The sequence below is a fragment of the Notothenia coriiceps genome, unplaced genomic scaffold (genome assembly GCF_000735185.1).
Source record: "Notothenia coriiceps isolate Sejong01 unplaced genomic scaffold, NC01 NC01_scaffold00034934, whole genome shotgun sequence".
NCBI lineage: Eukaryota > Metazoa > Chordata > Actinopteri > Perciformes > Nototheniidae > Notothenia > Notothenia coriiceps.
This window is the reverse complement of record NW_011367635.1, coordinates 17201-34862: the sequence shown is the minus strand read 5'-3', so window position 1 is coordinate 34862 and position 17662 is coordinate 17201. Positions and strand designations below refer to the sequence as shown.

At 40.4% G+C, this 17662-nt stretch overlaps 1 protein-coding gene across 3 annotated transcripts in view; it reads right to left on the bottom strand.

Moving 5' to 3' along the window:
• Nucleotides 1-709: 709 nt before the first annotated feature.
• Nucleotides 710-17662, bottom strand: part of mctp2b (multiple C2 domains, transmembrane 2b) — a 31824-nt gene continuing 14871 nt past the window's right edge. For 2 of the 3 annotated variants that reach the window (XM_010790945.1, XM_010790947.1), the window contains 12 exons: nt 17603-17659; nt 17059-17161; nt 16814-16916; nt 16521-16622; nt 16349-16423; nt 13984-14103; nt 10720-10833; nt 6912-6953; nt 4945-5054; nt 4616-4725; nt 4119-4216; nt 710-1952 (listed from right to left, as the gene is read on the bottom strand). In XM_010790945.1, coding sequence (XP_010789247.1) covers nt 1905-1952; nt 4119-4216; nt 4616-4725; nt 4945-5054; nt 6912-6953; nt 10720-10833; nt 13984-14103; nt 16349-16423; nt 16521-16622; nt 16814-16916; nt 17059-17161; nt 17603-17659 — 1082 coding nt within the window. In that variant the 3' untranslated portion in view covers nt 710-1904. The remainder of the gene's footprint in view (nt 1953-4118; nt 4217-4615; nt 4726-4944; nt 5055-6911; nt 6954-10719; nt 10834-13983; nt 14104-16348; nt 16424-16520; nt 16623-16813; nt 16917-17058; nt 17162-17602; nt 17660-17662) is intronic. The other variant, XM_010790946.1, reaches the window with a different exon arrangement.

The following is a 17662-nucleotide window of genomic DNA, read 5'->3' as shown; positions in this document are numbered from 1 at the left end:
ATGTGCACTATAATAATACAGCACAAACATTATGGGATTCCTATTGTATTTCACGTGAGCAGTTTTCCACTTGTTTTACTCATTTAGGAGGCTGCTGAATGGGAGCCCACGCGCTCCGACTTAAAAGCCATAAATCCCAGGGTATTACTCTGAACGCAAACATCTTAACTATTCCAATTCTCCAATCCCTAAATTGGTGCGGCTGTTGTTGCTTGTGGCTGCTTTTTAAAACCCTCCTCCTGCTCCTGAACGGTGTGTAGCCCGGTACCGGAGCTTTGTCTGGCTGCTGTGCTTGATAGGAGGCTGGCTGCAGGCGTCTCGTCGCAGCAGCTGAGATGAGGTCGCTGAGGTCCTCCCGCTTGTGGCGACGCCCAAGGGCCATCAACACAGCGGGGAGCCCGGGTGCCGGTGAGGTCTCGCACAGCCTCGCCTCGCTTCATGAAAGCCTAATGAAGAGAGGGGGGCTTTGAAACGGTGTTGTTAGATGCCCACAATCCTGCAGCACGGGAGCATGGAGAGGATCAAAACAGCGTGCAGGAGAATTCAAAGAGAGAGCAGAGACACAGAGGCAGGAATATACCCAAACTTTGCATTTATTGCTGTCCGAAATGAGAAACAAAAGTATTCATTTGTGATTGTCGTTAATAAATAAAGTTGCCTGTGTACAGATCTGGCCCCAACCCACTCAGAAGCAAAGAGTAAAATACAACAGAGTACAATAATCCTTTATGTAGATTGAATGAAACACTAAATGTAAGGAATCATCTTTGCATGTAAAAATAAGTCCATAATGTCACGTTAAAGTAAAATCAGTCAGTCAATGTTTTACACAATAGCCATTTATCCATTTTCAAAGAAGGTAAATGAAAGAAACAAAAAGGATATGATGCAGAATATTTGCTACTAATCAATGTTGCTGTATGGTACGGTGGCCCTGATGGTCGAAACACAACATTTTCAAAGACAACATTTTTTGAAAACACGAGATTTCAAAAAACACCGCAGCAATGGAGAAAAACGACAACATTTCCTATAACCGAAACATGTAGGCACGTATTGGACATGGATTCCTCAAAAAGTAACATTAAAAAAAAAGCGTCAACTCCTCAGCAAACGTAAGCAATTAGCCACCACTGGGCATTATGGGATATGTGGGCCAGTCTTTGCCCTAAATACGAAGTATCATCCTTTGCTTAGACTGACAGACGCATCTAATCAGCAAAGGAATCCATTTAAAAGACTACCTCCCTTTTCCTGTTTCTGTTAATGTTATTGGGTTTTCTGAATTGTGGTTGTGTTTTGTGAAATTTGTTATTGACTTTCAGGGCCAGCATAATATGAACATAAGAAAGCCTTAATCATTCAAACCGGAAATTCATCATATTCTTTTAAACCACAAATACCATGCACTTTAAAATATAACCATTTTCCAAGAACATTTCTTATGATGACTGGTAACCCATAAAAAGTAACCCATAATTAAATGTACTTTCATTTCAGCAACAGCAACTTTGTTCACCATTAGATGATTATTCCATTTTGGAAGTCAGCACATTTTCAGTGTAAATAACATAAAAATATCGAACAAATGTTACACACCCAGCACATACATTCTATATAATACAAACTGATATTTCTGCTGGTTTCAGGAAAACATAACCTGGGGCCATGCAATATATAAAATAAAGCAGCTTCTGATTATCTAAAAGAAAAAAACTGTACATACAATCTTTGGAAATTAAATAACAAATGTCTCCTCCGTCACCGCTGCGGGGTCCTCAAAATGAGTTCTTTGGTTGAAGGGTCTGTTTGGTGCGCTGTGTATCACCGCATCTGATTTAGATTCAAACCTACCACACACCCAGAGACATGCAGGTCGTCTGGGAACAGTTTTTGAGGAGGAACTACAAGAGTTTCTTCTTCCTGCTGCCTCTCCTCTCACTGTACTGAACCTGCAGGGAATACGAACATGAGTCACTGTAAAACCAGAGCAACTTAAGTGTTGTTCTTATTTTTTATAACAATAATCATTTATTTCTCTCCATTTTGTAGAGCTTTTATTCATTGCAAAACAGATAACATTTTCAATAGAGTTTTGCAGACTTATGACGTATTTTTGTAGGCCGATTCAGAAGTTAGCATCTCAAGGGCGCAATTCATAAAAAAGTCTAATGGTATTTTTCCATTGGATTTTGGAATAGCCTATTGGAGAAAAAGGATCTGAGAAACACACGTTTATGATACTAACTCGTTTTTTTTTACGAAGGATCGTCTTCACATCAACAAGTAACACCACTTTATGATTTTTTTTAAAGCATATATGCAATCAGCAGAACCAAAAAGCTAATGTAAGGCTTTAAACAGACTTCCACTGCTAAGCTAAAGGCAGCTAATGTTAGGCTATAAACAAACTACCACTGCTAAGCTAAACGCAGCTAATGTTAGGCTATAAACAAACTACCACTGCTAAGCTAAAGGCAGCTAATCACTGCTAAGCTAAAGGAGCTAATGTTAGGCTATAAACAGACTACCACTGCTAAGCTAAAGGCAGCTAATGTTAGGCTATAAACAGACTACCACTGCTAAGCTAAAGGCAGCTAATGTTAGGCTATAAACAAACTACCACTGCTAAACTAAAAGGCAGCTAATGTTAGGCTATAAACAAACTACCACTGCTAAGCTAAAGGCAGCTAATGTTAGGCTATAAACAGACTACCACTGCTAAGCTAAAGGCAGCTAATGTTAGGCTATAAACAGACTACCACTGCTAAGCTAAAGGCAGCTAATGTTAGGCTATAAACAAACTACCACAGCTAAACTAAAAGGCAGCTAATGTTAGGCTATAAACAAACTACATCACAATGTTAGAACAAAACCTGAACATCTCTTAAGGTAACCACAGATGTTACTTCAGGCATCTAATACGCAAAAAAATAACTGTTGATTTCAAAACAAGGGAATAGAAAGGGGTAAAATGCTAACTAATTCCTGCACCACGTTATAAGGGAGAACTACCACTACTGAGCAGGACGACCAAAGTCATGCATCGACAGAAATAACAGTGGCTGGCCGAGAAGCTAGAGAGAGTCTCCGTCACGAAACCCAGAGGCCCAAGGGCATTCAAGAAGGACAGGGAGGAGGCAAATGGGGTCAAACGACTTAAAGGGAAAAGGATAGACACAGAGAGGATGAGGAGGAGAGACAACAGCGGGTAAAAAAAGAAAATAAAAAAGGAAAGAGGATACAAGAAGGGAGAATGCCAACAGATCTTTTGTAAATGTCTCATACTTTAAATTGGCCTTAGACAACTTTTCAACATACCACGACTAGTGTGTCCATAATGGTTTTATTGTTGGCACTGCTGTTGAAAAATGAAATCAAGCGTAAAAGGGATTTTTTATTTTATTTAGATTACCAGTGTTGGAATGTCACAAGAACATTTTTTTGAGTGATTTACTCAAGCACCTTTTTGTCATGCTTTGTATGCCATTTGATGCTACTTTATACTTCTACTGTTTTATATTTCAAATATGATTAATTATACATTTATTTTGAACCTACAGTTACTATTAACACAAAAATGAATGCTATGCTGATATGATGCAGTATTGTAGTACTAGTCAATAGTATTTAACTTAAATTGGATCAGTGTTAACAAACAACATAAAAATGCTCTTACATGTATTTGTTAGAAATAAATAAAATAATATAATACCTCTAATATAAGGTCAGAAGGAAAGTCAATCTGCATACTGATAATACTTCTGTACAAAAAACATTTTGAACTCAGAACGTTTAGACTGTAGAATGTTTAGCCGTGGGTGTACGCGAGTTGGAGGAGGTATCTATATTCTGCTCCTGCTGGGGGGGCGGGGGGGTGGGGGGGGAGTTCATACAGGAGGCAGCCTGGGAACAGCTTGCCCTGCAAAGCAGCTAAAGCAGCAGACCTCCACCAGGGATGTATCACGACCAAAAACACAACAGAAATTATACGGGGCTACATAATTATACAGATGAAGCTAATTATACAGACAAGGGGGAAGAATGCCTGGGAGTTGTTTTAGCGCGAGGCACAGCGCAGCGGGGCTCGGGGATTTTGGGCTTCCTGACCGGCTTACCTTCTGCACATCTGAAGGCACCCTCGACAGGAAATCAACCACTTCATTGTTGTCGATGCTGTACGGATTCCGTAATTTCTTGGTGAATTTATTGATGCCTAAAACAGAAATTCACACCCAACGTATCATTAACGATAGTCTCTTGTGGCTGCGCTTTTTGTTTCCACACAAACAAATACCTGCAGAGGAGGATCACGCCGTCCGAGAAATATTACTGCTGCAGCCTTTATTCTTCTTTTACTTTCACTTCTTAGGCTGTAATACTTTTAACACCATTAAGATCTGCCTTAACTCATTCAGTACATTATAAGCAGCTAATATTAAGGAGATAATGGGGAAGGGACTTAACAGCCAGAAAATATAAGCAGCAAATATTCCTGGGATGCTATACATCTTATAGACAATCAAAACATGATAAAGGACATATTTTACTTTGTTTAAATAAAGGCCAACAGACAGATCAACATACAACTTAATAAACTGTGTTTGACACTCACCCCATATTAGAACCACGTATCGAACAGGGACGTAGTACGTGAGGATTGTTGCAGTGACAAAAATGAGGATAGCCAGGCCGGACAGGAATGGCACCGACCAGTTGAAAGTGCTAAAAAGATAAATCATCAGTAAGTATTCCAACTTAATTTCATCTTTGTCTGTAAAATACAGTACTTGTTGTAATAAAAACATGTGGCTGTGGCCCCTCTAATGCAGACTTTATACAGGAGAAGCTTTTAATCCATTTCATATTGTGATTCAAGACATTTGAGCTGAAAGCAAATACAGATAATGAGCTGTGATTCATGGTGGTTTGGTAAATTCTTACTTTTTAATCCTCTCCCCAAAGTTAGCGATCCCATCCAGCAGGGTTTGAAGAGTGATGATGGTGTCTTGGATCATGTGGATTTTATCCATCAGCCCTTTTCTCTCCGACTCCTACAGTTAAACCAAAAAGGATCAGAAGTTTATAAACGGTGTATAATGGGAAGGGTGTGTTTGCTGCTCTTATTTGCTGTTTTAGTTGTTTTATCGGGGTATATATTGATTAACCATTTACACTCCCTTGTATACAAGATGTGGTATCACATACATATTTTAGGAACATTAATATATGAAAACAATAATTAAATATAAGTAAAACATTTGAAGTATAGATACAAGTACAATTTTGCGCTCCTTGTACTTAACTTGGGATTTTTTTTAATTTAAATGCTACTTTGTACTTCTACCCAATTACATTAATGCACTACCTTCATTTCGTTAATTACTTTACAGATATGGAATAATAATAAAAACAACATGATGAAAACTTAAATAGGACTTTAGTTACACCTGGATTAGATTCACAAGATACCGTGCTGTATACAAAGTCATTAGATTGAGTTCCACAGTTACATCTTGATTAACACGTCATTAATACATCAATAACTATCATAGCAACATGTCGTATATTTGATTATAAAACGGACAAGTCAAATCAAGCAATCTGATTGGTTCTTAGCCGTGATATACTGAGCGTATACCACGGGTAGAATTGTAAGTTACTTTTCACAACAAGTCAGTATCCCTCCGCGTCTGAGAAAAACAGTATACCGTTGGGCTGAAAAGCGTCGGGCCGAACCACGCCCCTTAGCTGTGATATAATGAGCATATACCACGGCCTGTCGTGAGCTATTGCTTAATTATAAAATTGGCATATTAAGTGTTATTACTTTTGGTACTTTAAGTATATTTGTCTCAGAGAAAGACACCGAACAGTCTGCAGAATGTAAAGGCAGATTCTCAGCTTCAGTGGCTGTGAATTGAATGCTCTTCAGAGTGGGACTGGACTCCACATTTTGAAAGAGAAGAGGCACCGTTCTCAGGCTCGTCCAGATCCCAGGAGGGAGGATGGCTTTAGAGTAAACAGGAGGAGACTGTGTCTGAAGTCTGGCTCTCAGTGCACAGATCTGTAGAGACACGGCTACATGTCCACATCAAACATGGGGAGACTGAAGGAGGGTTAGAGGATGAAGAGAGGGGAGCCTGGGGTCTGCGGGCGCTGGTTATCGGGGGACTGTTTACTGGCCAAAGCCATGGTCTTTGTCACTATGTAATCTCTGTGATGTCCGTTCGCATCTGCTCAGAGACACGGAGGGGTCGCTGGCTCCATGCCACCCAGAGGCTGGGGACAGGCCTGGGAAAGGAGCTGCGGAGGGGATCAAACCTGGGATATTCATGGTGACCATCAGTCACTGTAAGACGAATAGTCAAATATCAATCAGCCCCCTCACTGCGCTGAACTACTTCAACCAGTTCAGGGTCATGTTCCCACTGAAGACAGTTTGAGAACCACTTTACGCCAGACCATTCAAAACGTCTAAAATAAACTAAAGGAATATTTCATTGACTAAAAAGCATTGTTATACTTTGAACACCAGATTTCCAATGAGCTTTGAAAAAGCATGTCTAAGTGCTGTCATTAGTTCCATATTGTCGGTATTATATGGCATGTTAAGCTCAGGGACTTTCCCAAATGCAGCAGAACCTCCCCCCCGCCCACCTCTCTATTAGCATATGAATGTGTTGTGACATGTGGAAACGGGTCAGTGAGGTCTTCATTAAGCCCGAAACGTCTTTTTAAAATCTTGTGGTTGTCAAGAATCAAAATGCATCTGAAGATTTAGTACTGAGTGAAGAGCCCAAAATCATAGATCATAGGAATCTGTCAAAAATAAACTTCCTTTCTTTTCATCAGAAAATACAGATGCTTAAATTTAAAGAACTGCAAACAAAAGAAACACAGGTACATACCTTCTCATCATCCTCTTCATCATCCCCCACATCCATATTGTCCTGAAAATGAAACAGCAGCTGTATTATAAAGCTGAGGATCTTTTCTACATTATGAACTTAGTCTCATGTTGACGCTGGGACTCTGCATTAACTCCAGTGTGCTGGTGGGGTCGTCCTGTGACAGAGTGCAGGGGTCAGGCTGACCCGGGGTCAGCCTCACAAACACTCTGCAGGACAGCTGACTGACAGCAGGCCGTGTTGGTCTTTGTTCACAACGCACCACGGCAACCGAAGGTGAGATAAATCACACGTCTATACCAGAACATGATACATCAATATCTTTATGTAATCTAACAAAAGGGGAAAAGACGTTCCGATAGAGAAGTCCAGAATTGACGATAAAGACATCTGAATATTCTCTGACATTAGAATGTGTATTGGATTTCCGTACAGAAAAGATGACTTCTAAAATCATATAATATATCGTTTTTGCTGTTTTGTAAACTTATACTTTTAAAGTATTGAAATTTAATCTTTTCTTAGATACTATCAATATTTCAAGGATTAAATCCGTAAAGCTAAAGTTAGAGGTATTTCTCTGAATAAAAATCCCTTTTCTGGCTCATTAAAGAATATTTTTTTATGTCTTTAAGTTCCCCTATTGCCGTCATATTATTATTCGTATATGAATGAAATGCTCAAACTGACCGGCTCTATTGTGATTGGTCAACCGCTTGGAGATGTCCTGCCCCTTAACCGGTCTGATCTGATATCTGATATGTTGGAGAGCTAGCCAATAGCATGTGTGTTCCATAATGATGTCACTATGTTATGGAAGTAATCAAAGTAGTCCAATGGAGGTGTTTCAGGCAGGGGGGAGTGTGTATGAGAGATACTCCCTCTTGAGGGAACACGGGGATTTAAGCCTTTGCAGAACATTGCACCGATACCTATATATCACACTACAGGAAAGGGACAACTCAAGAAAGCATTTGAGGGCCTCTTTAACAGTAAAATGAAGCACATTGTTGTCTGAATTGCACAGTGTGTATGTTATTTGCTATAACCTATGGTGTGTACTGCTTCTACAAACTGAGCACATACAAGATGCTACGTCTTTTTTTCTTTGTAAAACGGATAGTGGTCACAGTGGGGGGAAAAACACTGAGCTGTGACCTTTTACAGAGCAGAGGCATAAAAACTTAGTCTCAACGAGAAGAGGGCAACAGACCAATTACAGTGAAGAAGAGGAAGGATTCAGGACAATAACTAGAGGCGGACTGGGAAAAGAAGAAAGCCGTGTACTGCAAATTAGCTTAGGCTATAATGATATGTTGCATTAGTCTATTCAGCGAGGTTTCTCTGTATTATGTGTTATTTTATTATTATGTAGCTTGGTGCAGCTGGTTGCTATGGAAACATAGCAGCTTTTTAATTTTGAGAGAAAAATGGGTTTGAGGTGATCGTTTTTCAACAATAAATGAAGTGTGAACAGGTAGCAGTAGGTCACTGCAGAGGGAGAGGAAGAAAAACAAGGAGAAGTCCTACGAAGCCGCTCCAGATTCACAACGACCTGAGTCTTTGTACAACTTATAGATACATAGGATATTAAATGTGAACAGGAGCCAACAGGTCCAGAAGAAAAAGACAAAGACAACGAAGAGGATAGAGGGGAAGATAAAGACATAGAAGAATAAGAAAAGACAAAGTAGAAGATGACACAGATGACAAAGAAGAACGAGATGAACTAGAGAATGCAATTCCTGAAGAAATTGCTAGTGGGAATGCTTTATGCTGAAAAGCTGACGCTAAACTGCTATGCTGAAATGTAATGTGTAAGAAGAAAGTGAAGACTTGAGATTGAAATGATACATGAACACTGGGGGCTTGAATGTGTGATGAGAGAAGAAAAGAAAGTAAAAAGGCTTGGAAAAGCAGCAGAATATTTGAACTGCAAACTTCTGAACTAACTTGATGGTGAATGATCTGTCGCCATGGCAACGGCATATGATGACACCCCATAATACGCTTAGATGCGTTGATGGCTGCCTCGTTACCAAACCTGTGAAGTTTTGGGGCGTTTGGAGCAGTTTCACTGAAGTTATGAGAAAACCGTGTTTCAAGGCGAGCATTGTGTTGCCATGGCAACGGCATTTGAAGAAATCTCAAAACGGTCCCGTAGATGTCTTCACGGCTGGACTGTTAGCACACATGTGAAGTTTGAGCACTTTTTGAACATTTTCATAGGAGTTATAGCGACATCATGTTTTATGGCGAGGGATGCGTTTCCATGGAAACGGCATATGGTGAGATCTCAGATTTGGCGTAGAGCTGTTGAGGCATGGACCGGTGATATACAAGTGAAGATTGGGGGACGATTGGACCGTGTCGATGGGACTTACAGCCACATCGTATTTCATGGCGAGTGGTCCGTCGCCATGGCAACGGTATTTGATGACACCCCATACTACGCTTAGATGCGTTGATGGCTGCATCGTTACTAAACCTGTGAAGTTCTGGGCTGTGTGGAGAATTTCACTGAAGTTATGAGAAAACCGTGTTTCAAGGCGAGCATTGTGTTGCCATGGCAACGGCATTTGAAGAAATCTCAAAACTGTCCCGTAGATCAGTGGTCCCCAACCGGTGTGCCGTGGCACACTGGGGTGCCGCGAGCACTGTCCAAGTGTGCCGCAAAAAAACGTATTTTTATGTTCCACATTTTTTTCTCACTTAATAAACTTCACTTCATATACACTTTATTTTATTACATGTACAATGGAGTTTATAAGCTAATAAAACATATATTGCTCAGATTTAGAAATATTAAACAGCTTAAATTCTCAGTATTTACGTCAGCCGTCATTGTTTACGGTGTGCAGAGCAGCTTTTTATCCTTGCGCCAAATAATTTCAAGATGGATCGTTACGTAGTGACAATAAATAAAGAAGCACCCCAGCCCTCAACAACACAGGCAGGGATGACAGAACATGATGGAACAGCAGTGCAAAAGAAGTCTAAAATAACATTTACCGGAGAACACGACAACAGTCTCTGTGCCATCTCTGATTTCGTTGCACTGAGATCGAAGACGTAAAACACTAAAGCGCAGAGACCGATTTAGAGTTACAGGGAACTGTCAATATTCTTCGCTGCAAAACCGCGATTTGCACAGAACTGATCAAATGAACGTGGTAAGGCACAACCTATTAAAAGCACTCGACGTCTCAATCCGTAAGACCGACAGCCCGTCAGTCGAAAGGGGTCAGGTCCTCTTTGGTATGGCTTCCATCGANCTTAAAGAAGAAGTTACAGGTCTGTGAGAGCCAGAAATCTTGTTTGTTTGTAGGTGACCAAATACTTATTTTACCGAGGAATTTACCAATTATTTCATTAAAAATCAGACAGTGATTCTTTTGGATTTTTTTTTCTCATTTTGTCTCTCATTGTTGAGGTGTACCAAGGATGACAATTACAGGCCTCTCTCATCTTTTTAAGTGGGAGAACTTGCACAATTGGTGGCTGACTAAATACTTTTTTCCCCCACTGTATATATATATATATATATATATATATATATATATATATGAACAGGAACCAGCAGGTCACGAAGAAAAAGAAAACAAAGAAGAACAAAACTAAGATGTAGAAGACATAGACAAAGAAGAAGACTAAGAAGAAGACAAATGAGAAGAAGATATAGAAAAAGAAAGAGAAGAAGAAAAGACGAAGACTAAAGAAGTTGCTACAGCCTCATTGCTGCCTTTCTACATTAACTTTTTCTACATGAAATAAATAAAGAGGAGTGTGAACAGGACCAGATACCCACCTCGTCCTGAGCGACCCGCCCGGAGCGGATCTGGATGTAGTTCCAGGCGATGAGCAGCACCAGGAAGAGGGGCAGCATGTAGAACTCCCAGTTCCACACCGTCACCAGAAACACCTGCAGGCAGAGGTCACACATGAGTGGGGTCACGCTCCAGAGGGGGTCTGGAGTATGAAACAAACTCTTCATTAAGTCCCAAAGACATTTTCCATAGTTCCTGAATCCCCCGCTAGCTAAAGGTTGATCCAATCTGCTATTGATTTAATTAGTAATGGTCAAGCTGATGAAGGCTACCCCACCCATATCAAAGCCTTGTTCCTACGTTCAGTTGTTCTGCATACACTGTGCGGGGCGACCACTGCGACCCCCCCTCACCCCCCGTATATACATTGACATTAAGTCTAATTGATCCACGTCTCTCATCCTGTGTACATTAAAGACGACCCCGCGGCCCACTGGAGCCACAGGGAGTCCGTGTGTGAATATGTTATTAAAATTTAAAATGCCACTCATGATGGACATCAGGTTAAAATGGATTAGGGGATAAAGAGTGTGATGCCTCGATTGCGGGGCTAAATGGAAACGATGAAATAATCCCGTCAGAGAGGCAGCGCCGGCCAGCATGGCAGCGTGCCACAAGGCGTGGGGAAAGGGTTTACAGGTTGGTGATATGCTAATAAAAATAGAAGTGAACATGTGGTAAAGACATCACTCTCCTCTGAGGCACCAACTGACATAAAAGATGGCATTTTCAAAGCCCCCCCAACACCAGCTTTAATGAGCAATGAGCCAAGCATGCTCTTGTCTGTTATCACAAGCCAAGAACAGGGCCTGGGACAACAGATGAAACCAACTCCTGACTAAAAGGGTTTGGTTTTATTAGAGAGGACTTTGTGATGATGGGAGAGCTGGGGGTGAGGGGGAAAGCCAAGTCACGCTTTGGTGGAAATGTATACCCAGCCCATAAAGATTGTCATAATTGCAGCGCATTTCAGCTTGAGAGGCATTACACAGTCTTCGACAGCGAAAAGGGGCTCTGGAAATGTGATCCAGATCGGAGAGAAGAAAAAAAAGATCAAGGGCTACCCTAAAGTTGGGAGGGCTACCGGACTGGAGGGTAGCACATTTTCAGATTGTAGCAGGATTTCCAGGCTAATGCTCGGGGAAGGGTTTGCATGGCACGGCGGTAATCCAAGAACATAACAAAAAATAACTGACACTATTGTTTAAAGTAGGGACAATATAACTTCTCATTCTCCTGATGATTAGTAGGAATAATTCTCGAGGAGGATGCTAAAAGCGCCATACAGTCAGTGAACCAGAATATATACGCTGCTGGTCATAGGCAAAGGAAGGCTTTAGCAGCAAAAAAAGCAAGGGTATTTATTTGATCAATGCTCTTGCTCCAATATTTGTAAGGACCGGACATCGAATATATCGCGTTAAACCAACTTTAAAATATGCTGATTCACATGTTTAATATAAACGTTTTCATTAGATCCTGTTGCTTTAAACTGTCATCATCATTGTACCTGGTTCATATTGAAAATAGAGTTGAATAATTATATACTCAGTAGTTATGTTTACAACAAAGCTTATTTACACCCGTTATGTTAGGTGTGTGCATACTAGGATATAAACAAGAGCTGGTAAAGACACATCTCTTAGATCAGCAAAATGTACCAATAGAATTATCGCCTATTTTATTGTGCTAATGGATGTTTATTACTTTATCCTGAAGGGATAGTAAACAATGTAAATATGGAATTCAACCTAACAAATTGTGTATGATGACGTTGCCCATGGGGGACTATTTTGTCTGGGTTTGGGTGGATATTCAAATGTCACATCAAACCGCAAGTCACACCACCCTTAATAAAATTAACTAATTAGGAAACAACAGCATGTGATCTATAAAAGTTGTATATTTACTGCCAGGTTGGAGGCTTCTCACTAGGATAACTTGCACATTTTAAAGTATACCGAATACACCTTGGTAAACTACACTGACTGTCTTCACACATATCTGACAATGGGCAGATGTTGCGGGTGGTTCTATCCTGTCATGCCGAGTAAAGCTTTGATTCATTTCTCTCATGTGGCGGTATTAAGTGGGCATTTATTTCTTCTCATTGAGGCTTGAAATGGTGGTGGTGTGGTGTGAAAACACAAGTACAGATGGTACTGTCTTTCAAACAGTGGGAGGATATGTGTGTGTGGTGTGTGTGTGTGTGTGTGTGTGTGTGTGTGTGTGTGTGTGTGTGTGTGTGTGTGTGTGTGTGTGTGTGTGTGTGTGTGTGTTCGTTCATGCTTGTATGATTTGAGCTTGAGTGTGTGATCTGTCAGGTAAAACAACAATATTACACATCATTATAAACTCTTTTATTAATTAATGAACTTAGAGAAGGGGATTGGGAATTCTGTTTAATTTGAGATAACTATGTATTAACAATATTTTCACTGTGAGCAAAAAGGTCCCATTTTTCAAGTGATCCTCAACTTAAGTACAAAATAAAAAGCATGGCTCAAACCCCAGCTACTGTTCAGATAACAGCTCTGTGCGGCAGCTCCCATTTTCACAGCAAATTGGACAAACTGTACTCTTGGCTGGCGTACACTATCCATCGCCTTTACTAAACTTCAGTGCCATCTACAGGAAGTCTGCGGCAAAAACAAAAAGAACTTTACATGACCCTGATTTCCTGCATAGTTAATGCACAACTTGCTTCATGGCTTTTCAATTGAACTAGATTTGAGAGAGAAATAATGTCAAAAAGACCAGCACCCTATCCACTTTAGGGTTTAAAAGGCAAGGGCCTGTGTTTCTGTCTTTGCACTTGTTTAACACTTATATTGAACAATGGGAGGAGGAGAAGAAGCCTTATCTCTAAAAGAGGCTTTTAATTGGACTCCTGTCTGCATAATGGGAACTAAATCAAACCTAGCGCAGATTGGACGGAGGGTTAATGAGTTGTCAGGGAAGTAGAACAAAAATAGACTGTCTCGACTCCACCGGGACGCTACTCTCTGCAGCTGAGGCTTATCTCTGCATCCATGAGACGCACGGCGCTGAGAGCGTCCACTCCGACGCAGAGAAGGGGGCCGAGCCTTTCCATTTTATGCTGAGCCCAACACCGCATTGATTAAGAATCTCGCTGGGAGAGTTCAAGTAGGGGATAGCCGGGCTGCGGTTGTGTTTTTTCCGCAGCTTGGAGGGAAAACAGAAGGAAATGCAGATAGTTTGATAAGAGAGTTAAAGCACGTCACCAGGAAGGCTATCAGGCTCCTCTGAACGCTCTCCCATTGGAAGCAGCTTTTGATGTAGTGCAGAGTCGACATGATGGCCCTGAACAGCATCTGAACGCGCATCACGTTCCTGGCCAGAACCTGAAAGAGACACGACATGAACATGCAAAACAAGTAAATACAGCAGTTTACAAAATGGATAAAAGACATGTTTCCTAAAGTAGAGGTCTGATTTAGTGTTGATACTAACGTCCAGTCAGCTAGTGTGATAGTGACAGTAGCCTGGCATTAGGGCTGGGGATTACATGCACCGGGATTTAGCAATAAGGATACAAAAAAGGTAACCGTCTTCCATTATAGGGTTACTTGCATAATTACTATAGAACAATGCTTTTTAAAATTAAGAATGATATATTAGGTAACACATTTAAACACTTCACAAGACACTGAGCTAGCTATAGCTGATTTCCCAGTTTATCATTATTGCCTCTAGATCAGAGAAATCTTCCTTTGGGTAAAATGAGGTCCACATTTGTGTTGTGAGGAGCTGGCCTACTATTGAGGCAAGCTGATTTGATAAAAATACTTACTTTTCCATAAACTGTAGTAAGATCACATTTTGTTTTAGGAGCAGAAATCTAATACTTAAACTGTGAATCTTAATGCCTACTGCCTGTATTTTCTTTATGGTTTTCATTTTTATTAGATTAACCTATTATGTTCATACATAGTGTTGTGATCTTAGCTGTATGTATTGAACTAAAATGGAGAATTTTCTGTCAGCTCAGATTTTATTCTGCCTTTTGAAACTGTAGTCTGTGTTCATGTGTTTCATTGTTGGTGTATAGGCTGTTGCCTAAATATGCTTAATAGGCAAGGCAAGGCAATTTTATTTATATAGCACTTTTCAGCATGTGGCGATTCAAAGTGCTTTACAGATTAAAAGCAATACATTTAAAGGTTTCCCTATAAATAAAGTCTCTGAGCAGAGGATACATTTTTAGTTAAAGCCATCTTATTGATATTCCCTTTCTCTTGTATTTATTGCCATTGCATTTGATTTCTAATGGAAAGTAATTAAGTTACATTACTTTCATATTGTAACACTTATAACTAGATCGGGTTACTTATAAAAAAAAAGAAGGTTTTAAGGTAATTAGTAATTATAACAGAATACATTTTTCCAAAGAACCTCCTAACCCTGCCTGGCATTATCGTGGTCAGGGGGGTAAACAATGTCAATAATCGGACCTGATTGCAACAAGCAAGACTTTCAACATTAAAACAGAAGGAAGCCCCGCACATTACCATCGGAGTCCTCTGTGCGTAAGCCAATTTTGGCATTGGCGAACTATGTATTGTCCGACAACAATGAGTCTTTGTGGGAAGTACAGACAGTCAGGCACCCTGTCTTGCACACTGTATATCAAACTAATGTAGCAGGACACTGGACACAAACTCAGTCACAGTTGGGGTCAATTAAAGCTCAATTCAGGCGAAGCGAAGTTGCCATCGTAGCTTTTTAGGGGAAACAACTGACATTTTTTAGGTTCAGGGCCATTTGAAAATAAACGTGGTAACGTTTTAAAAGCTTGTCTTTCACCTTTTTTTGTTATTCTTTGAACTTTCAATTATCCAAGCATCACATGGATATTGTCAAAAGTGCAATGACCTCTGACCCTTGCCCTCTTTATTGATGCCTGCTAGTAACCTTTGGTGAGTGTTTAGGGCTGCAACCATTATTGATTAATCTGCTCAGTCTTTTTGTTGATAAATGATTCATCGATTGGTTGATAAGACATCAAAAACATTTTTGATACATTTAAACTTTTCTCAAATGTCTTCATGTCTTTCATCTTGAGATGCCTTTGTTTTGTCCTACCAACCCGACCCAAAGATAATAAATGTACTAACATGACCCCATGCTACCCCCGTAGCATGGGGTCATGGGAGTTGTTGTCTTAACCACAATTGCAGTCATCATCTGGTGTATAGAGTGCTAAGGTTTGCTCGGCTCATTTAGCTTAAAACTTAAGACCGAGACGTACAATGATCTAAATCTTTACTCAGGTTAACATATATAGTTAAAAAACACCTTAATCTAAAGTTGTATCATAAAATGTAGATACAATTAATGCTCGCCACAACGCTAAGAGGATACGTAGCAATAACGTGAGCAAAGAAAACGCGCTACCGTGATTCCAATTACAGATATCTAAAGGATTGAACCTTTTCTGAAAAGAGATAAGAGGACTACAGTAGTTGTCTTTAGACATTTTAATGCTTAAATGTCAGCAGTAAAAACTTCAAAATCTAAATGTATGTTACAAAAATTATGATTCCAAACCCCTGTATTATGGAGTAAATCCTCAGAACTGTTTCAAACCTTTTTGGAAAACTTGGGATTGTCCTCCAGGAATCTTCTCTCCCTTGGTTGGAAGGTCCTTATACTCGCTCTGACCTGATAAAAAGAAAAGAAAAAGACATGAAGCGATGACAAGCGGACAGAATCAGGCCCATGTTTCACAGCCATCACTGCAGGCTGAACTTTTACTCACAGGGTTAAAAATAACGTCCACGTCCAGAGTGATGGTGCCCTTCGACAGCCCACCTAAGTCCTCCTTCTTCAGCGGGTAGGTGATCTGCTGTCCCCTGCGGACCTGTGGGGACAGAAAAGGGCATCAGGTGCTGAACTCGTCGCTGCACCTGACTGTCAGTCAAGCTGGATTACATTTTAGCGAGTCTTCAACGCGAGAGAGTGCTATCGCCCTCTTCACTTTCATTTAGACACAGGGTGTAAATAGATGAGTCTATTGTCCGGGTGATGGACTCTCGGGGAGATAGTGTGTACCGAGAGCAGGGGTATAGCGACTTTTCCCAGGAAGTCTGGCGCCTTGTCTCCATCCTCATCAAAGATAGTCACCACCAGAACCTCATGAATGTCTTTGACAGGGCTGCGGAGACAGAAAAATTAGGTCAGATAGTCCACAAAAACAAGCACACTTTTTACGTCCCCATTTTTCAATCTGTTGTCAAACAGCCTACATGCATTGTATTACAAAGAAAATGTGGCAGGAAAATGAGAGTCCAACTGACAATGTGAAGACTTTATTCCACTCTGGGTAGAGGCTCTTGTAGATTGTTTGGGACTGCAGTCTGTCGTTCCCCAGCTCCAGCACACAGAAAGGATCACTCTTGCCTGCAGAACAACAAGAAACACATTTTAAACTGGGCTCCCTCTATCCCTTTAATGCGAAAACAAAGAGAACTCAAATCAAAATGTGTGACTACAGCAGCAACGATAAGTTGATCAACCGATTCGTCTATTGTCACAAAAAACAATCACCAACTTTATTAATAATGGATTAAAAGTTGAAGTATCTCTTCACGCAAAAATGCCTCTCAAATATGGAAATGTTCAGTTTTAAAAAAAAAGTTATTTAATATCAAATTAAACTGAATATATCTGGGTTTTGGAAAGAGTCAACCAGGATTGCAGTTTTACCATTTTATTGACCAAACAGTTAATTGATTGGATTAATGTAACAGGCAGATTAACCGTTGATATACAAAACATGGGATCCTCTGTGTGTGTGTGTGTGTGTGTGTGTGTGTGTGTGTGTGTGTGTGTGTGTAGTACCGTTTAAATCAGCAGCCATCAAATCTGCAGCCTTGATCACTTTTATTTGAAGGAAACCAA